This window comes from Podarcis erhardii (assembly GCF_964252035.2).
Source record: "Podarcis erhardii genome assembly, chromosome: 2".
Lineage (NCBI taxonomy): Eukaryota > Metazoa > Chordata > Lepidosauria > Squamata > Lacertidae > Podarcis > Podarcis erhardii.
Genome location: NC_138498.1, coordinates 119,524,216 through 119,546,668, shown reverse-complemented (window position 1 = coordinate 119,546,668; position 22,453 = coordinate 119,524,216). Strand labels below are relative to the sequence as shown.

Here is a 22,453-nt window from a genome sequence, read left to right as displayed (position 1 = left end):
CAGGCACTGGTCACCAGCGGCTGGCATTTGGGGGAAGTAACTATGCACTGCATGATTCAATCTTTTGTTTGCTCTCAATCTCCCAACCTTCCGATGTATTGGATGTCAATGAGTGCTGGTGCTATACAAGAGAGGGAGACAAAAGGGATGGATCCTGCCCTTCTTCAGCTGCTCAGGGCAAATAAGTGAGACGTCTGGTCCATGGGGGTGAGTGGGGACTACCCCACCAATCTCAACCTGCCTTCATGCCGCCACCACTCACCTGCCTTCTTACTTACAAGTGGTGGTTCTCCATCATTGTCTCTGGCTCCAGCTATCGTGGTGCCCCTCTCACTCCCACCAAACAGACAGCTGTCACATTCATTGGTTGATGCCGACCTTGAAAACCCTAAATGATACTGAGGTCCACCTCCAAGGGCCTTAAGAAGGTTCCCTCCAGCATTAATACACTCAAATGAGATTCCGTTTTTCAGTTGCTGTTTTTAATACTAGAAGCAGAATTTCAAGTCACACTAAGTTATTCTTTAGGCTTAGCTTATGAACTCAGGAAGAAAGGAAGGTGGGTCATGTCAAAGTACAAACTGGATATGGTAGAGAAAGGTATATGGTATATGAAGAGGGAGCCTGCACTGCGTGTACCTCTACAGGTAGGGTTATCCCTAAGTGTTGTATGTCCAGAAACTCTCCAGACATGTGATTCAATGATTCCTTTTCATCATTCAGGATGAATGAAAAATGAAGAGCAAACTTTATCTAAGGAGATACATTCATTCCCAAGGCAACTCAGGAGGAAAACAGTTATAAACATGTAAAGAATCAGGCAATAACTTTAGTTTTTGTGGCCAGGTGTTCCTTTGTGTTCAGATCAGGCCTCAGAACAATAATGTAGCATTTGGGAATGAAGATGCAGCCCAGAAGCCCAGCACTAGTAGCCAAGATAGAGAAGATCTGCACAGCTACCATGTATTTCCCCTTTGTGCTCAGGTAGGTGGGCACAAAGGAGACCCAAACGCTGCAGAAGACCAGCATGCTGAAGGTGATCAACTTGGCTTCATTGAAGGCCCCAGGCAGCTTCCTGGCCATGAAAGCCAACGTGAAGCAGATGGCAGCCAGGAAGCCCATGTAACCCAGGGCAGCATAAAACATGGCAACAGACCCTTCATTGCATTGCAGGGTGATCTCTCCAGCCTGGGAATGCTTGTCAGAGTCTGGGAATGGGGGAGAGATGCCCAGCCAAATGATGCAAATGACCATTTCGACACTGGAGCAGGAAAGGACAATGGAGTTGGCCAGACTTTTCCCTAACCATCTCCTCACCCTGTTCCCTGGCTTTGTGGCCAGGAAGGCCAGCACCACCATGATGGTTTTGGACAGCAAAGAAGATACAGCAACTGAGAAGATGGTGCTGAAGGCCGTTTGTCGAAGGAGGCAGGTGACTTTCCTGGGACGGCCAAGGAAGAGGAAGGAGGACAAGAAGGACAGCAGGAGGGAGACTAGGAGGATGTAGGAGAGGTCCCTGTTGTTGGCTTTGACTATGGGAGTTTCCCTGTATTTAATGAAGATCCCTACAACAAAGCCTGTGGTTAAGGACAGGAAGAGAGCCAAAGAAGTCAGGAGAATCCCCAAATATTGTTTATATGATAGGAAGGTGATAATCCTCGGAATGCAGTGATCTCGGTCCTTGTTTGGATATTGTTCTTCTGGACATTTGGTGCAACGCTCTGCATCTGAGGAGGAGAAAAGGAATGGCTTTGGCTTTGCTTACAGACACAATCTATTACATGTCGAGAAATGCACTCATATGGGAGATATCAGAAAATGAGAATGTATTGTAAGAAAGGGAAGCTTTTTGGTGCATTTCCTTATGCAATAGTTTTTGGGCAGTAACACCACTTCATTTCCATATTTCATTTCACTTTTAATTTGTAAACTGGCTTTCTATATTGCTATGCAGAAGGAGGGTTACAAGCTGAAAAAACTACGAAATAGACAGCAAAGATCACAGACGTAATACACACAGACAAAGTCATAATAAAAGCATAACTTTAAAATAAACAACATATCAAATTAAGCAAAATTCAATACTATTCAATAATAATACTAAGGAATAATAAACAGTAAAATTTAATATTAGCAAAAAATAAACAGCTAACACTTATCATGTAGAATAAAGAATTACTAATCTATAATCAATAAAAAACAGCAAGTCACAATGAATAAAATACCACATAACATACAAGGATCAAACTAAGAAACAAGGACACACAACTTATAATTTATTTATTTTTAATATCCTTGAACTCCTCTCTTCCAAGCTGCTACAGCTGTTCTCAAACTCCTTGTCTGGGATATCCAATAACTTCCTGCTGAAATCCCATAATTTTTTATTGTTCTACAATGCTATGGAATGGAATTTTCACCTAATTTTTTTTATTATTGTGCCTCATGCTTTCTCTCTTTTAAATGAATTGCAATTTTCACTATTTCTCGTTTATTTTAAAGACATTTTTAATTCACTTTTGTGAGGGTGGTTCTGGTTGTCTGATCCAAGAAGGCTTGCTATAAAATAACCAAAGCTGTGCCTTATGGGCAGGGCAGGCTGAACCCAACTGGCATCCCAGAGATTGCTTCCTGCGAGTCATTTCTTTCAAATTACTTCTCGGGTGGGGATTAAAAATCAAGAAAGGATCTGCATCCAAATATGTCTTTAGAATCTTCACAGAATGTTTCTGACTAATATGTTGCCCTATTCATATTCTCCGAACAAATTCCATCTCCTGTGGCGTCACCCACCTTCCTGTGTAGATATGGTCCCTTCTGCACATGGAACACAAGCATAGCAGCAAACCGGCTTTCCTTCTTGAACCACCTTGGCATATCCTGGGCGACACCTTTTGGTACACCTGGCGTGAGGCACAGTCTAGCCATAAAGAAAAGATGCACATTAAAGGGGAAGTGTCAGCAATATTTGTGCATATGGAACTCAGAGAGTCTGGAAAGAACCCAACAGGGTCTCCAGTCCCACAAGAAAGCACCCTTGATGTCAGGGGTGCCAACTTGAGTAAAATATTGTGGGGACCCAGGTAAGCCGCATAACACATAATCGATGCCCATCAAGTTTATGGGGCCGCAGTCCCCTCTAATATTTTATTGCGGGGGCCAATAGGAGTTCCTAGGAGTTGGCTATATCCTTGATGTAGAACGGAAACCTCCCTACTGTGTTTGCTTTTTAAACAATAAGAATAATAATTTATTTATACCCCACCCATCTGGCTGGGTTTCCCCAGCCCCTCTGGGCAGCTTCCAACAAAAGATTAGAAATACATTAAAACATCAATCAATAAGAGGGCTGCCTTCAGATGTCTTCTAAAAGTCACAACACATAATCGATGCCCATCAACTTTATGGGGCCCCAGCCCCCTCAAATATTTTAATGTGGGGGCCAAAGCCCCCACAGCTCCTAGGAGTTGGCTCCTATGCTTTATGTAAACGGCCTTGGCCCAGTATACCTGAAGGAGCGTCTCCACCCCCATCGTTCTGCCCGGAAACTGAGGTCCAGCACCAAGGGCCTTCTGGCGGTTCTCTCATTGCGAGAAGCAAAGCTACAGGGAACCAGGCAGAGGGCCTTTTCGGGAGTGGCGCCCGCCCTGTGGAACGCCCTCCCATCAGATGTCAAAGCGATAAACAACTACCTGACATTCAGAAGACATCTTAAGGCAGCCCTGTTCAGGGAAGATTTTAATGTGTGACATTTTAGTGTATTTTTGGATTCTGTGGAAGCCTCCCAAAGTGGCTGGGGAGGCCCAGCCAGATGGGGGAGGTACAAATAATAAATTATTATTACTATTATTATTATGTAGAATGGAAGCCTCCCTGCTGTGTTTGCTTTTTAAATAATAACAATAACAATAACAATTTATTTATACCCCACCGATCTGGCTGGGTTTCCACAGCCACTCTGGGAGGCTGCCCACAAAAGATTAGGAATACATTACAACATCAATCATTAAGAACTTCCCTGAACATGGCTACCTTCACATGTCTTATAAAAGTCAGGTAGTTGTTTATTTCCTTGACATCTGATGTGAGGGCGTACCACGGGGCAGGCACCACTACCGAGAAGGCCCTCTGCCTGGTTCCCTGTAACCTCACTTCTTGCAGGGAGGGAACCACAAGAAGGCCCTCAGAGTTGGACCTTAGTGTCTGGGCTGAACGTTGGGGGTGGAGACGCTCGTTCAGATATACTGGGCTGAGGTGGTTTAGGGCTTTAAAGGTCAGCACAAACACTTGGTATTGTGCTCGGAAATGTACTGAAAAGAGTATTATTGCATAGGTCTTTGAACTACTGGATTGAGGCACAGTCTAATAATAATAAAAAACAAGGTGCATACAGGGGAAGTATTTGTTTGCCACGAGTATTTGTGTCAATGGAGTTGATTCATAGAGTTTGGAAACAACCCAACAAGTTCTCTAGGCACAGGGCAAAAGATGCAGAAACAGAAGAAAAGAAAAGAAAAATCCCATCCCAGAACAGCAGCAATAAAACACTCTGATGAAGAGCAGTATTTAAACATAGAGTATGATGAGATCTTATGCAGGAGTTACATTCCGGGGAAGGAGTATTATATGCCAAAATGTATATGCAGTGGTACCTTGGTTCCTGAATGGCTTGGCTCCCAAACATATCAGCTCCCAAACGCTGCAAACCCGGAAGCAAGTAGCTTTCAGTTGAGTGCAGGAAGCTCCTGCAGCCCATTGGAAGCCGTTCCTTAGTTTTCGAACAGTTTGGGGAGCTGAGCGGACTTCTGGAATGGATTAAGTTCAAGAACCAAAATTCCACTGTACTCGAATTCGGCCCTTGGAACGGCTCCTGCACAACCACCCTGACCTTCGGGAGCTGGCATGCCAAGCAGGCCTCACTCCCAAGCTCTCTGTTTTGCTCACTGGGCTCCAGGATGCTCTTGCGTGGGCTCTGAGATGTTCTCATGAGATCTCACAGCGCCGGGCTGGATTAACCATTAAGCAGAATAAGCATGTGCTTACGGAATCCAGGGAAGGCGGGAACCACAGGAATTCATCTGTTGCTGGATTTACCATGGACCATATTGTGCTGCTCAATCAGGATCCACAAAAAAGGCTCCCACAATAAATGAAAAAATTACATACATACAAACAAATAAACACAAATACAAACATACATGTGTGTGTATCTGCACATGAAGAGTATTATACACATTTAATAATTTGCTTAATTAATTATAATGAAAGCATCAGCCAAACTTCCAAAAGATTATACCTGAATTCCTCTTGGAAATATTCAACAGAATACTAGATCTTCATGTGTATCATGTGGAATAAAGGGGCTCTTACCTGGTTGAACCACTTGGGCCACACAATAGCTTCTGGGTTAATGGCGAGCTTGAAGTCAGTGGATGCCTCTCTCTCTATACTCGCAATTTTCACTCTAACACAAGACTCATTGGGAAGCACCACCCAATTCTCAATATCAAACATGATTGGCAGCTCCCCATTCTCACCCAAATACAGTCCGCCCATGGAAGTGTTCAACAACCGGGTTTCTCTTAAGAAAGGGTGAAGCTGGAATGACAGGGAAAACACCAGCATTTCAAAGCATTTTGGACATCTCATCCCTTCTTCCTTTGAGCTCCCAAGTCCTGGCATACCTGGCCTCGTTGGAATTTACAGAGGACTAAACACCCGAACTTAGAAAGCATTTTAGATGCCTCATCCCTGCTTCCTTGGAACTCAAAACTCCTGTTGTGCCACAACTTCTCCTACTGGCAAGACTAAACAGACACCCTCCAGGTGGAGGGATGTCTGCTTTTAACTTGTTATTTTCTTCTTATGGTTTTATTATATGGTCTTATGTTTTTTATTGCAGTAGACCACCTTGATATTTTATGAAATACACATTGTATATATATCTTCCAGCAGGAGCCTAAAAAAAGAATCTAAATCTAAATAAATAAAACAAAAACCTTTTCCTCACTGTTACATTCGTGTCTAAATCAATAAGAATGATTATTTTAAAGTTGGTAGAAAGAACTTTGTTTTCTAGAAAGGGAAAGGAAATACCTGCCATGGCTGTAGCCTTTGACATGCCAACTGGTCTCCTCCACCCGCCATCAACATCTGCTTTGATCTGGATGAACAGGCAACATTTAAAGCATGTGCCATGATTTGAACACTGAAGTATGTTCTGTGGCTGTCTTGAGACAGAACACTATGCAGCTCCTCTTCAGACGGCACCTCCGAGTTCTCCACATCTCTGCATCTTGTCCAACCTCTCACAGCGAGTACGTGCTTTGAGTATGAACAACTAAATGCTTTTTGCTGAAAGAAATTAAGAAGATGGGACTCTTGTTTACAGCAGTCACTTTTGCTCCTCATTTTGGTCTTCGTTACAAAGGAGAATGAACCATGGATATACTTCAAGTACTTGGGACCAAAAGACAAATTTGTGTCAATGTCTTGAAAAGCTGTTGTGAGCCATACTTTTGGCCCAATTTGTTTCTCGAGTTCTTGTTGGAGTGTCATGATGAAACCCAGTGCCATCTGAATGTTTACATAGTAAAGGAATACATTGGTTTGTCTCCATAGGGCAATAAATTCACTTTGTGTGAACATCTTAGGTTCATTATTTTCTGGTATTCTTACTGAAAAAGCAACACAAATTCCATTGCTGGCCATCAGAGATGTCAAGGCACTCAAGAACCTTTCTCCATTCTCATTCTCTGGAGCAAAGAGGCCGATCCACGTCCATCCAAAATGCCGGAGGAACTTTACAATCCCCAGGTACTGAACTTCTTCATTGGGGACCACGCGGTAGACAAAAGGAACTTTGGTGTTCTCATCAACAACCCCAGATACAAAGCCATAACTGATCTGAAGTGGGGAAGAAAAAGTATAGTGTTTCATTTTCAAAGAGCAGGATTAGTCTGAAATATTTAATATCTAACAAATATTGTGCTGGCCTGGGCTGATAGTTCTATTTTGAAACTTTGGGCAGTTGTTAAAGAGTTATAGAATCATAGATTTGGAAGCGACCCTGAGGTTCATCTTGTCCTCCCCCCTGCAATGCAGCTGTCCCATACGGGGATCAAGCCTGCAACCTTGACAGTGGCAGCCGCACACTCTAACCAACTGAGCTATCTAGCTTAACGTAGGTCAGGATTTTCTCCCTCTTTGATGCCTCTATTTGACTCTGCTGACGATAATGAGAATTGATTTTGCTGCTGAACCTCTTTTGTGTCCCTCCATGCCCCACCCTTCATACCTGTGGGATTTTGTACATGCCTGGCGTGGTTGAAATCACTTTGGAGATGATGGAATTGGTTCCTTCAAGAACAGCCAAGATATTATTCCATTTTCCACAGCGATAGTTTGGAATATTGATTTCCCCACCTGCAAACAGGTCTAGCATGGCATCGGAAGTGATCCTTGCATTGTCATAGTTCTCATAGAGGCTGTAGCCCAGAGTGATGTTGGGTAAGAGCCTGGGATTCCGGTTGATCTCTTGAATGGTGAACAAGAAGGACAAGATGTGCCAGTAGAACCTAAATGGCGCTCTGTATGAAATCAATCAAATAAAAAGTGTCAAACCATTCACCATTTAATGAAAATAAATCATGATCAGGCTCATTTATACACTTGTGTTCTTCAACAAGCAGCACAGCAGCACAGCAGGTAAAAATAGAGCATGGCTGGGAACATGCAACCCACTAGCTGCTGCGAAATTCAAGTTCCCTTCAGCCCCTGCCAGCATGGCCAGTGATCAGGGGTGATGGGAGCTGCAGTCCCGCAACATCTGGAAGACCACAGAGTCCTCACCCCTAAAATGGAGACTATTTCCCTAGTAAACAGGAGTCACTGGGGTGCAGTAGAAAAACGTGACGTCCTTCTGCATATAATTACTTACTCATATTTAAACCTGGTTAATGGGGGCTGTGAAAAGATGTATGGAAGTTGTAGACCAAACACATTTGGAGATATTATCCCACCAATGAGGAAGTCGCCAGTCTGGAAATAATTCTGTGCTTTGATTCCTTCCCAGATTGGATTCAAGGGGCATTTTGCCTTCAGGTTTCTACAGGATTGAAGCAAAATGAGCAGGATCAGCATCTGGGATCTCATTCTGACTGATTGCTACACCTCTCTTGCAAGTGTTCCTCTCTCTCCCATAGCCAGCTACATCAGAAGAAGCCCAAAAACCCCTATTTAACCAATATGGGAAGTGGTCAGCTATGCCTTCAGACGCACTAAACCTCACACAGATACATCCCACCCCTCTTACTCTCAGTCATGATTCAGTCTGTCTCTGATCTTCTGCGCACCAACCTTTCCCTCAGGAACAAGGCAGAATAAATCATGATGATTTTGATAATTATTAGGGGAAGGAAGTTCATCTCTGCAACAACCTGAAGTTTCTGTGTGGCTTGAGGGGCAGGAGCAGAGTTGCAGATAAACATGGTTGCGAGGAATCAAAGTCGCTGCCCCAAAGTTTGACATGGGTCACTTGTGGTGCGTGAGAGTTTGGCACGAACTTTGCTGCTGACAAGAGCATTAGAAGAGTCCTGCTGCTGGTTCAGTTCAAAGCTTAATCCAATCCAGTATCCTGTTGTACCCAGTGGCCAACCCAGGTTGATGGCAACAGCTCTTTCCTGGAGTTGATTCCAGCAACTGGCATTCAGAAATATGCAGCCTCTGATCCTGGCAGTCATGTGATAGCCTTTTAAATGTGTCTCAGTAAGCAGCTGAAACAAGATAAAAATAATTCCTTCCAGTAGGGCTGGACCCTACAAAGTTGATGGGTATTCCCATCCAAATGGTGTGTGCGCACTGCATCATGTGATCATTTCTGTGGGGCCTGGCTTACCTGGGTCCCCACACTATTTTATTCAAGTTGGCACCCCTGACATCAAAGGTGCTTTCCTGTGGGACTGGAGACCCTGCACTCCAGGGAGGTTCGGCTGGTACCTTCATTGTACACATTTAGGTGCCAAGTGAAAACGTTCATTTTAAACAGGCCTTTGGCTGATTGACATCCAATGCCCTTTTATATGTCTTCTGGGTGGAGGGATTATTGGTTAGTTTAAGTTTTTTTTTTATTATGTATTTTGTCTTTTTTATATTGTATTTTTATGTTGTGAACCACCCTGACATCTGTGGCTGATGGGCGCTATAGAAATTTAATAAATAAAATAATAAGAATAAGAATAAAATCAAACTGAGGTGTCTGGCTTAGCTCATTTCTGACTACCTAATATCAAGTTTCAGTCATGTCCTTCCATGTCATGTCCTTCCATGTCATGTCCTTCCATGTTTCTCCTAGTACTCTTGTACTTTTGATCCTCATCAAAACTCACGTGCCAAAATAGTTTAATGTCCCTGTCAGGGAACTGCCATCAGAGCTAGAGGCGGAGTGAAGGCTCCGGAGGGATGCCGGAGAGGGTCCCAGTAGGGAGAGAGGCAGCCCATCTGCTGGGGAAGGAAATCCGTGTAACACCAGTGGAGAAGGGGGATTCGGAGAGGAGGCTCCAAGCCTCTTCGCCAGAAACCAGTGGGGAGAGCACGGGCACAACGCTGCCCACTCCCTCCCTGCTCAGAAGACTTCCACGCAGGGAGAGTAGGAGGAGACTTGGCGTCAAACAACTTCTTTGCTGGAAGAGATTCAAAAAACGCCCATTGAGGGATTCTGCTAGCGAGTGAGACAGCCACGAAGTGAAGGGCTGTCCAGACAGAAAGGGTTCAACCAGGCAACCAAGCCAAGAGTGGCGGCAACTTATGCACAAGCAACCCCTAGAACCATTACAGTCCCTTTTCTTCTAATTTAGCTAAGTTCATTTTGCACTATAGCAATTCAGTTGACAATGTCTTACGCAGCTTTTGTTTTTTGAGTATGTATTTTGTGGTTTCAAAGTATAACTATGTGAACTGCCCTGAGACCCCCCAGTATAGGTTGGTATATAAATTCAATAAATAATGATAATAATAATGTTTGTGCAGTTTACTGCAGCCCTCAGAAAAATACTATCTGGGATCCAGATTATTTTTTAATCCCAACAACAAGCTGTGGGGACATTCAACTCTACAATTCTACAACTGTACAAAGGCCTCAGTTTATTTATAGCATCATTATCTTGCTCTTTGGCCAATCACCCACTGTAGCTTACAAATATCATTCCTAAGACTGCCTATGACCTCCAGTTTATAATTTTAAAAGACATGGATAATAATAATAATAATAATAATAATAATAATAATAATAATAATAATAATTTATTTATATCCCGCCCTCCCCAGCCGAAGCCGGGCTCAGAGCGGCTAAAAACAATAAAAGTAGCACAGCATTCTAAAATCAATTCATTTTAAAATCAATTCAAATCAAATTAATGGCAACCATTGGGCTAGAGTTTTGTGATGATTACGAAAGGAGGGGGTCAGACTGTGCCTTGGCCAAAAGCCTGGTGGAACACCTCTGTCTTGCAGGCCCTGTGGAAAGATGTCAAGTCCCACAGGGCCCAAGTCTCTTGTGACAGGTTGTTAAACCAGATCGGGGCCACAGCCTGGCTCTGGTTGAGGCCAGCCTAGCCTCCCTGTGGCCCGGGACCTCCAAGATGTTTTTATTTGAAGACCAAAAGGAGTAAAAGGAAAAGAGATTAGAAACTCCCCTCAGCCTCGGCCTCCACAAACAGTGATCAGGATGATAGGAGCCGGAGTCCAGCAGCGCCTGAAGAGCCACTGTCTCCCTATCCCTGAAACTATTTCCCTGTTAAAGGGAACCATTGAAGGTGTGGTGAAGAAGCATGATATCCACGGTGCATTTAATTATTTACACTTTAAGCTTGGTTACTGGGGGCTGGGAAAAGTTATATGGAAGTTGCTCAGCAAAGCTTCTTGGAGATATGATTCCGCTAATGAGGAAGTCTCCAGACCGGGAGTAACTCTGCGCTTCATTTTCTTCCCTCATCAGATTTAAGGAGCACTTTGCTTTCAGTTTCTCACAGACTTGTCATGTGACAAAGACACATGAGAGCAGAAGCAGCAAAGCAGGCTGGGAAGTGCTGGGACTGCACAGTCATTTGGGCCTCCTAAAGTTATTCAGGCCTGACTGCTAACTGTTGGGTGACTCTGACATGTGACAAAGTAGCCAGTTTCTCTTTTGTGCTCTCTGTAAGAAATCAGAGTCTGTCTGCTTCACTTGTGAGCAGAGTCAGTATGTAACCTCAGTCCAACTGCTTGGAACCATGTTGTTTATGAAGAAGTTTATTTTAAATTAGTAAAGCTTTTATTCTTTAAAACTCTGCATTATTAATTTACGCTGCGCGTCAAGACTTGATGGTGCCTAAGAAGCAGAGGCGGCAGCAGAAGCCGCAGCAGGGAGGTCATTCTGGCTTGGCCTCCTACACCTCTATTTTGACCTCCCCTTTCTCCCCCACAGCCAGGTAATCAGAGGAAGTCAACACCCTCCAGCACAGTGTGACACGTATAACATCAGGCTTCCTTGGCTTCTGATGTTTGGGCAATTGCCAGAGATCTCTCTTGAGCTTAGGGAAGAATAAATCACTATTATTTTTATAATTAAAAGAGGAAGAAAGTTCTTGGAATCTCTATATGGTTCAAGGGGCAGGGACAGAGCTGGAAAAATATGTTTACACCAAATCACAGATGTGGCTTCATCTGCAACATGAGTCACTTGCATTTTGGGCATGAGTTTGGCTTGAACTTTGCTAAGAACAGCCCTGCTGGGTTAGTCCAAACTCCCATCTAGTCCTGCAACACAGTGGCCAATCAGACATTGCTGAGAAGCTCACAAGCAGGGCATGAAAGCAATGGGCCTTGCCAGGCACTGGTCACCAGCAACTGGCATTTGGGGGAAGTAACTATGTACTGCATGATTCAATATTTTGTTTGCTCTCAATCTCCCAACCTTCAGATTCATTGGATGTCTATGAGTGCTGCTGCTAAATAAGAGAGGGAGACAAAAAGGATGGTTCCTGCCCTTCTCCAGAAGCTCAGTGCAAATAAGTGAGAGGTCTGCTCCATGGGGGTGAGTGGGGACTACCCCACCAATCTCAACCTGACTTCATGCCACCACCACTCATCTGCCTTCTTACTTAAAAGTGGTGGTTCTTGTCCATCATTGTCTCTGGCTCCAGTTATCGTGGTGCCCCTCTCACTCCCACCAAACAGACAGCTGCCACATCCATTTCTTGATGCCAACCTTGAAAACCCTAAATGACATAGGCCCTGAATATCTAAAGGAGCGTCTCCACACCCATTGTCCAGACCAGATACTTAGGTCCAGCTCCAAGGGCCTTAAGAAGGTTCATTCAAGCATTAATACACTCAAATGAGATTCCGTTTTTCAGTTCCTTTTTTTAATACTAGAAGCAGAATTTCAAGTTACACTAAGTTATTATTTAGGCTTAGGTTATGAACCCAGGAAGAAAGGAAGGTGGGTCATGTCAAAGTACAAACTGGATATGGTAGAGAAAGATAAATATGTATGAAGAGGGAGGCTGAACTCCAGGTGACTCTACAGGTAGGGTTATCCCTAAAAGTTGTAAGTCCAGACACTCTCCGGGCATGTGATACAATGATTCCCTTTCATCAATCAAGATGAATGAAAAATGAGGAGCAAACTTTATCTAAGGAGATGCATTCATTCCCAAGTCAACTCTGTGTGCTTCATTACTACTGTGGTGGGAAACGGTTATAAATATGTTAAGAATCAGGCAACAACTTTAGGTTTTGTGGCCAGGTGTTCCTTTGTGTTCAGATCAGGCCTCAGAACAATAATGTAGCATTTGGGAATGAAGATGCAGCCCAGAAGCCCAGCACTAGAAGCCAAGATAGAGAAGATCTGCACGGCTACCATGTATTTCCCCTTTGTGCTCAGGTAGGTGGGCACAAAGGAGACCCAAACGCAACAGAAGACCAGCATGCTGAAGGTGATCAGCTTGGCTTCATTGAAGGCCCCAGGCAGCTTCCTGGCCAGGAAAGCCACCGTGAAGCAGACGGCAGCCAGGAAGCCCATGTAACCCAGGGCAGCATAAAACATGGCAACAGACCCTTCATTGCATTGCAGGGTGATCTCTCCAGCCTGGGAATACTTGTCTGAGTCTGGGAATGGGGGAGAGATACACAGCCAAATGATGCAAATGACCATTTGGACACTGGAGCAGGAAAGGACAATGGAGTTGGCCAGACTCTTCCCCAGCCATCTCCTCACCCTGTTCCCTGGCTTTGTGGCCATGAAGGCCAGCACCACCATGATGGTTTTGGACAGCAAAGAAGATACAGCAACTGAGAAGATGGTGCTGAAGGCCGTTTGTCGAAGGAGGCAGGTGACTTTCCTGGGACGGCCAATGAAGAGGAAGGAGGACAAGAAGGACAGCAGGAGGGAGACAAGGAGGATGTAGGAGAGGTCCCTGTTGTTGGCTTTGACTATGGGAGTTTCCCTGTATTTAATGAAGATCCCGATAACAAAGCCTGTGGTTAAGGACAGGGAGAGAGCCAAAGAAGTCAGGAGAATCCCCAAATATTCTTTATATGATAGGAAGGAGATAATCCTCGGAATGCAGTGATCTCGGTCCTTATTTGGATATTGTTCTTCTGGACATTTGGTGCAACGCTCTGCATCTGAGGAGGAGAAAAGGAATGGCTTTGGCTTTGCTTACAGACATATTCTATTACATGTCAAGAAATGCACTCATAGGGGAGATACCAGAAAATGAGAATGTATTGTAAGAAAGGGAAGCTTCTTCGGTGCATTTCCTTATGCGATAGTTTTCGGGCAGTAACACTACTTCATTTCCATATTTCATTTCGCTTTTAATTTGTATATTGCCTTTCTATATTGCTATGCAGAAGGAGGGTTACAAGCTGAAAAAACTACGAAATAGACAGCAAAGATCACAGGCGTAATACACACACAAAAAGTCATAATAAAAGCATAACTTTAAAATAAACAACATATCAAATAAAGCAAAATTCAAAAATATTCAATATTAATACTAAGGAATAGTAAACAGTAATATTTCATATCAGCAAATGATTAACAGCTTACACTTATCACGTACAATAAAGAATTACCAATCAATAATCAATAAAAAACAGCAAGTCACAATGAACGAAATACCACAAAACATGCAAACCATGTAAAAGGATCAAACTGAGAAACAAGGTCACACAACTTATGATTTATTTATTTTTAATATCCTTGAACTCCTCTCTTCCAAGCTGCTACAGCTGTTCTCAAACTCCTTGTCTGGGATATCCAATAACTTCCTGCTGAAATAACCTAATTTTTAATTGTTCTACAATGCAATGCAATGGAATGTTCACCTAATTTTTTTATTATTGTGCATCATGCGTTCTCTTTTAAATGAATTGCAATTTTCACTATTTCTCGTTTATTTTAAAGACATTTTTAATTCACTTTTGTGAGGGTGGTTCTGGTTGTCTGATCCGAGAAGGCTTGCTATAAAATAGCCAAAGCTGTGCCTTATGGGCAGGCTGAACCCAATTTGCATCCCAGACATTGCTTCCTGTGAGTCATTTCTTTCAAATTACTTCCCGGGAGGGGCTTAAAAATCAAGAAAGGATCTGCATCCAAATATGTCTTTAGAATCTTCCCAGAATGTGTCTGACTAATATGTTGCCCTATTCATATTCTCCCAACCAATTCCATCTCCTGTGGCGTCACCCACCTTCCTGTGTAGATATGGTCCCTTCCGCACATGGAACACAAGCATAGCAGCAAACCGGCTTTCCTTCTTGAACCACCTTGGCATATCCTGGGCGACACCTTTTGGTACACCTGGCGTGAGGAACAGTCTAGCCATAAAGAAAAGATGCACATTAAAGGGGAAGTGTCGGCAATATTTGTGCATATAGAACTCACTCAGAGAGTCTGGAAAGAACCCAACAGGGTCTCCAGTCCCACAAGAAAGCACCCTTGATGTCAGGGGTGCCAACTTGAGTAAAATATTGTGGGGACACAGGTAAGCTGCATAACACATAATCGATGCCCATCAAGTTTATGGGGCCGCAGTCCCCTCTAATATTTTATTGCGGGGGCCAATAGGAGTTCCTAGGAGTTGGCTATATGCTTGATGTAGAATGGAAACCTCCCTACTGTGTTTGCTTTTTAAACAATAAGAATAATAATTTATTTATACCCCACCCATCTGGCTGGGTTTCCCCAGCCACTCTGGGCGGCTTCCAACAAAAGATTAGAAATACATTAAAACATCAATCATTAAGAGGGCTGCCTTCAGATGTCTTCTAAAAGTCACAACACATAATCAATGCCCATCAACTTTATGGGGCCGCAGCCCCCACAAATATTTTAATGTGGGGGCCAAAGCCCCCACAGCTCCTAGGAGTTGGCTCCTATGCTTGATGTAAATGGCCTCGGCCCAGTATACCTGAAGGAGCGTCTCCACCCCCATCGTTCTGCCCGGACACTGAGGTCCAGCGCTGAGGGCCTTCTGCCGGTTCTCTCATTGCGAGAAGCAAAGCTACAGGGAACCAGGCAGAGGGCCTTTTCGGGAGTGGCGCCCGCCCTGTGGAACGCCCTCCCATCAGATGTCAAAGTGATAAACAACTACCTGACATTCAGAAGACATCTTAAGGCAGCCCTGTTCAGGGAAGTTTTTAACGTGTGACATTTTAGTGTTTGGACTCTGTGGAAGCCTCCCAGAGTGGCTGGGGAGGCCCAGACAGATGGGCGAGGTACAAATAATAAATTATTATTACTATTATTATTATGTAGAATGGAAGCCTCCCTGCTGTGTTTGCTTTTTAAATAATAACAATAACAATTTATTTCTACCCCACCCATCTGGCTGGGTTTCCACAGCCACTCTGGGAGGCCGCCCACAAAAGATTAGGAATACATTACAACATCAATCATTAAGAACTTCCCTGAACATGGCTACCTTCAGATGTCTTATAAAAGTCAGGTAGTTGTTTATTTAAACGGGACGCAGGTGGCGCTGTGGGTTAAAGCCTCAGCACCTAGGACTTGCCGATCGAAAGGTCGGCGGTTCGAATCCCTGCGGCGGGGTGCGCTCCCACTGCTCGGTCCCAGCGCCTGCCAACCTAACAGTTCGAAAGCACCTCCGGGTGCAAGTAGATAAATAGGGACTGCATACCAGCGGGAAGGTAAACGGCGTTTCCGTGTGCGGCTCTGGCTCGCCAGAGCAGCGATGTCACGCTGGCCACGTGACCCGGAAGTGTCTCCGGACAGCGCTGGCCCCTGGCCTCTTGAGTGAGATGGGCGCACAACCCCAGAGTCTGTCAAGACTGGCCCGTACGGGCAGGGGTACCTTTACCTTTACCTTTAGTTGTTTATTTCCTTGACATCTGATAGGAGGGCATACCACGGGGCAGGCACCACTACCGAGAAGGCCCTCTGCCTGGTTCCCTGTAACCTCACTTCTTGCAGGGAGGGAACCGCCAGAAGGCCCTCAGAGCTGGACCTCAGTGTCTGGGCTGAACGATGGGGGTGGAGACCCTCCTTCAGATATACTGGGCTGAGGCGGTTTAGGGTTTTAAAGGTCAGCACCAACACTTTGTATTGTGCTCGGAAATGTACTGAAAAGAGTATTAATACATAGGTCTTTGAACTACTGGACTGAGGCACAGTCTGATTATAATAAAAAACAAGGTACATACAGGGGAAGTATTTGTTTGCAACGAGTATTTGTGTCAATGGAGTTGATTCATAGAGTTTGGAAACAACCCAACAAGTTCTCTAGGCACAGGGCAAAAGATGCAGAAACAAAACAAAAGAAAAGAAAAATCCCATCCCAGAACAGCAGCAATAAAACACTCTGATGAAGAGCAGTATTTAAACATAGAGTATGATCACATCTTATGCAGGGGTTACATTCCGGGGAAGGAGTAGTATATGCAAAAATGTACATACAGTGGTACCTTGGTTCCTGAATGGCTTGGCTCCCAAACAAATCAGTTCCTGAACGCTGCAAACCCGGAACATTTTTCAGAAGCCAAACGTCCAACGCGGCTTTTAGTTGAGTGCATGAAGCTCCCGCAGCCAATTGGAAGCCGTTCCTTGGTTTTCAAACAGTTTGGGGAGCTGAGCCGACTTCTGGAATGGATTAAGTTCAAGAACCAAAATCCCACTGCACTCGAATGAGCCCCTTGGAACGGCTCCTGCACAACCACCCTGACCTTCCGGAGCTGGCCTGCCAAGCAGGCCTTACTCCCAAGCTCTCTCTTTTTCTCCCTGGGCTCCAGGATGCTCTTGCGTGGGCTCTTCGATGTTACCATGAGATCTCGCAGGGTCGGGCTAGATTAACCATTAAGCAGAATAAGCACGTGCTTAGGGCATCCAGGGAAGGCAGGGACCACAGGATTTTATCTGTTGCTGGATTTACCATGGACCATATTGTGCAGCTCAAGCAGGTTCCACAAAAAAGGCTCCCACAATATATGAACTTACATGTGTGTGTGTATCTGCACATGAAGAGCATTATACACATTTAATAATTTACTTAATTAATTATAATGAAAGCATCAGCCAAACTTCCAAAAGATTATACCTGAATTCCTCTTGGGAATTCGACAGATTACTAGATCTTCATGCGTATCATGTGGAATAAAGGGGCTCTTACCTGGTTGAACCACTTGGGCCACACAATAGCTTCTGGGTTAATGGCGAGCTTGAAGTCAGTGGATGCCTCTCTCTCTATACTCCCAATTTTCACTCTAACACAAGACTCATTGGGAAGCACCGCCCAATTCTCAATATCAAACATGATTGGCAGCTCCCCATTCTCACCCAAATACAGTCCGCCCATGGAAGTGTTCAACAACCGGGTTTCTCTTAAGAAAGGGTGAAGCTGGAATGACAGGGAAAACACCAGCATTTCAAAGCATTTTGGACATCTCATCCCTTTGAGCATTTTGAACATTCTCCCTTTGAGCTCCCAAATCCTGGCATACCTGGCCTCGTTGGCATTTATGGAGGACTGAACACCAGAACTTAGAAAGCATTTTAGATGCCTCATCCCTGCTTCCTTGGAACTCAAAACTCCTGTTGTGCCACAACTTATCCTACTGGCAAGACTAAACAGACACCCTCCAGGTGGAGGGATGTCTGCTTTTAACTTGTTTTCGCTTCTTATGCTTTTATTATATGGTCTTAGGCTTTTTATTGCAGTAGACCACCTTGATATTGCATTCGTGTCTAAATCAATGTGAATGATTATTGCAGAGTTGGTAGAAAGAACTTTGATTTCTAGAAAGGGAAAGGAAATACCTGCCATGGCTGTAGCCTTTGACATGCCAACTGGTCTCCTCCACCCGCCATCAACATCTGCTTTGATCTGGATGAACAGGCAACATTTAAAACATGTGCCATGATTTGGAGACTGAAGTATGTTCTGTGGCTGTCTTGAGACAGAACACTCTGCAGCTCCTCTTCAGACGGCACCTCTGGATCTTCCACATCTCTGCATCTTGTCCAACCTCTTACAGCGAGGACGTGCTTTGAGTATGAACAACTAAATGCTTTTTGCTGAAACAGATTAAAAAGATGGGACTCTGATTTACAGCAGTCACGTTTGCTCCTTATTTTGGTCTTCATTACAAAGGAGAATGAACCATGGATATACTTCAAGGACTTGGGACCATAAAGCAAATACATGTCAATGTCTTGAAAAGCTGTTGTGAGCCATACTTTTGACCCAAGTTCTTGTTTCCAAAGTACTTCTTCTAGTGTCATGAGGATACGCAGTGCTGTATGACTGTTTACATAGTAAAGGAATACATTGGTCTGTCTCCGTAGGGCAATTAATCCACTTAGTGTGAACCTCCCAGATTCAGTCCTGTCTGGTATTGTTACTGAAAAGGCAACACAAATTCCATTGCTGGCCATCAGAGATGTCAAGGCACTCAAGAACCTTTCTCCATTCTCATTCTCTGGAGCAAAGAGGCCAATCCACGTCCATCCGAAATGCTGGAGGAACTTTACAATCCCCAGGTACTGAACTTCTTCATTGGGGACCGTACGGTAGACAAAAGGGACTTTGGTGTTCTCATCAACAACCCCAGGTACAAAGCCATAACTGATCTGAAGTGGGGAAGAAAAAATATAGTGTTTCATTTTCAGAGCAAAGTACAGGATTAGCCTGAAATATTTAATACCTAACAAATATTGTGCTGACTGGGGCTGATAGTTTTATTTGGAAACTTTGGGAGGCTGCAACACTAGCAAAGTCTCCGTGTTAATAATAATAATAATAATTTATTATTTATACCCCGCCCATCTGGCTGGGTTTCCCCAGCCACTCTGGGCGGCTTCCAACAGAACACGAAAATGCAATAACTGATTAAACATATCATAGAATCGTAGAGTTGGAAGCGACCATGAGGTTCATCTTGTCCCCCCCCCCCTGCAATGCAGCTGTCCCATACGGGGATCAAGCCTGCAACCTTGACGCTGGCAGCACCACACTCTAAACAACTGAGCAATCTAGCTTAACATAGATCAGGGTTTTCTCCCTCTTTGATGCCTCTTTTTGACTCTGCTGACGATAATGAGAATTTATTTTGCTGCTGAACCTCTTTTGTGTCCCTCCATGCCCCACCCTTCATACCTGTGGGATTTTGTACATGCCTGACGTGGTTGAAATCACTTTGGAGATGATGGAATTGGCTCCTTCAAGAACAGCCAAGATATTATTCCATTTTCCACAGCGATAGTTTGGAATATTGCTTTCCCCACCTGCAAGCAGGTCTAGCATGGCGTCGGAAGTGATCCTTGCATTGTAATAGTTCTCATAGAGGCTGTAGCCCAGAGTGATGTTGGGTAAGAGCCTGGGATTCTGGTTGATCTCTTGGATGGTGAACAAGAAGGACAAGATGTGCCAGTACAACCTAAATTGCAATCTGTATGAAATCAATCAAATAAAAAGTGTCAAACCATTCACCTTTTAATGAAAATAAATCATGATCAGGCTTATTTATACACTTGTGTTGTTCAGCAAGCAACACAGCAGCACAGAAGGTAAAAATAGATCACGTCTGGGAACATGCAACCCACTAGCTGCTGCGAAACTCAAGTTCCCTTCAGCCTCTGCCAGCATGGAGTCCCGCAATATCTGGAACACCACAGAGTCCTCACCCCTAAAATGGAGACTATTTCCCTAGTAAGCAGGAGCCATTGGGGTGCAGTAGAAAAATGTGACGTCCTTCTGCATATAATTACTTACTCATCTTTAAACCTGGTTAATAGGGGCTCCGAGAAGTTGTATGGAAGTTGTAGATTAAACATATTTGGAGTTATTATCCCACCAATGAGGAAGTCGCCAGTCTGGAAATAATTCTGTGCTTTGATTCCTTCCCGGATTGGATTCAAGGGGCATTTTGCCTTCAGGTTTCCACAGGATTCAAGCAAAATGAGCAGCATCAGCATCTGGGATCTCATTCTGACTGCTACACCTCTCTTGTGAGTGTTCCTCTCTCCCCCATAGCCAGCTACATCAGAAGAAGCCAAAAAACTCTTATTTAACCAATATGGTAGTGCTCAGCTATACCTTCACAGCCATTAAACCTCACACAGATGTACCCCAACCCCCTTACTCTCAGTCTTGACTCAATCTGTCTCTGACACAAGTGATCTTCTGTGCATCAACTTTTCCCTCAGGAACAAGGCAGAATAAATCATTATGATTTTGATAATTATAAAGGGAAGGAAGTTCATCTTTGCAACAACCTGAAGTCTCTCTGTGGCCTGAGGGGCAGGTGCAGAGTTGGAGATAAACATGTTTGGGAGGAAACAAAGTCGCTGCTACAAAGTTTGACATGGGTCACGTGGTGAGTGAGAGTTTGGCCTGAACTTTGCTGCTGACAAGAGCATTAGAAGAGTCCTGCTGCTGGTTCAGCTCAAAGCTTAATCCAATGCAGTATCCTGTTGCACCCAGTGGCCAATCAGACATTTCTGGGATCCACCCAAGCTGATGGCAATAGAGTTGATCCCAGCAATTGACATTCAGAGATATGCAGCCTCTGATTCTGGAAGTGATGTGTCTTTTAAAAGTGTCTCAGTTAGCAGCTGAAACAAAATAAAAAAAATTCCTTCCAGTAGCACCTTAGAGACCAACTAAGTTTGTTATTGGTATGAGCTTTTGTGTGCATGAATAGGTAAAGGTAAAGGGACCCCTGACCATTAGGTCCAGTCGTGGCCGACTCTGGGGTTGCGGCGCTCATCTAGCCTTATTGGCCAAGGGAGCTGGGTTACAGCTTCCGGGTCATGTGGCCAGCATGACTAAGCCGCTTCTGGCGAACCAGAGCAGTGCATGGAAATGCCATTTACCTTCCTGCCAGAGCGGTACATATTTATCTACTTGCACTTTGACGTGCTTTCGAACTGCTAGGTTGGCAGAAGCAGGGACCGAGCAACGAGAGCTCACCCGGTCGCTGGGATTCGAACCGCCGACCTTCTGATCGGCAAGTCCTAGGCTCTGTGGTATAACGCACAGCGCCACTGGTGTCCCGTGCATGCAAACTTCTTCACTCTTTCCTGTGTCAGTGAATTTCTCCATTGGGCTACAGTATCCAAAAAATTGCTTCCTATTTTCTATCTAGATTCTCCAAGTGGATTCTTCTGTGGATGCCTCTTTGAGTTATAATTTTTCAGGAAAAACCTATCCTTTTCCTCTTCCTCCGTGATTTTATGCATCTCTATTAAGTCCCACTTTTACAGTCTTCGTTCCTTAACCAGGGTCTGCCAACCTTTTTAGGCCCCTAAAAACAACTGGATATTTTATATTTCAAAGCTGTAAGAGGAAGTGGGAAAGAGCAACATTCTTTCCAACCTCCTTCTTCAGTTCCATGTCATTTTCAAGGGATTAAAAGGTGATCGCCCTCACTATCTCATAACTGAGTGGATAATGGTGAGGGGCTTAGAGGATTCACAAAGATTCCAGGGGATTCCTCAAGGACACAGTGTGTGGAATGCTCTCCAGGAAGGTTCAGCTGGTACCTTCATTGTACACCTTTAGGTGCCAAGTGAAACGTTCCTTTTTAACCAGGCCTTTGGCTGGTTGACATCTAATGCCCTTTGAAATGTCTTCTGAGTGGAGGGATTATTGGTTAGTTTTTGTTCTTATCTTTATTATGTCTTTTGTCTTTTTTACATTGTATTTTTATATTGTGAACCACCCTGACATCTATGGCTGATGGGCATTATAGAAATTTAATAAATAATAAGAATTAATCAAACTGAGATGTCTGGCTTCAGGAATCTCCTTCCCGCTATCATAGGACTCAGCTATGTTCGTAAAGATAAGGTGCTTTATATGCATTATAACACTGTGACACCAGATGGCGCTGTGGGGTCCCATAATTCGCCAACAGGATTTCCCTGTATGAAGTTTACAACACATTTAACTGA

At 44.1% G+C, this 22,453-nt stretch overlaps 2 protein-coding genes across 2 annotated transcripts; both read right to left on the bottom strand.

Moving 5' to 3' along the window:
- Positions 1-816: 816 nt before the first annotated feature.
- On the bottom strand, positions 817-11,643 carry LOC309335208 (vomeronasal type-2 receptor 26-like; the record flags this gene model as incomplete). The annotated part of the gene is made up of 8 exons (XM_081850081.1): positions 10,857-11,643; positions 7,940-8,107; positions 7,298-7,589; positions 6,679-6,906; positions 6,097-6,354; positions 5,371-5,598; positions 2,794-2,920; positions 817-1,727 (listed from the first exon to the last, which is right to left on the bottom strand). The coding sequence occupies exons 1-8, from the start codon at positions 10,988-10,990 to the stop codon at positions 817-819; spliced, it is 2,346 nt and encodes a 781-aa protein (XP_081706207.1). The 5' UTR covers positions 10,991-11,643.
- LOC309337316 (vomeronasal type-2 receptor 26-like) lies at positions 11,643-20,485 on the bottom strand (the record flags this gene model as incomplete). The annotated part of the gene is made up of 6 exons (XM_081854096.1): positions 11,643-13,665; positions 14,736-14,862; positions 17,670-17,897; positions 18,317-19,129; positions 19,656-19,947; positions 20,271-20,485. The coding sequence occupies 6 exons, from the start codon at positions 20,483-20,485 to the stop codon at positions 12,755-12,757; spliced, it is 2,586 nt and encodes an 861-aa protein (XP_081710222.1). The 3' UTR covers positions 11,643-12,754.
- Positions 20,486-22,453: the final 1,968 nt, after the last annotated feature.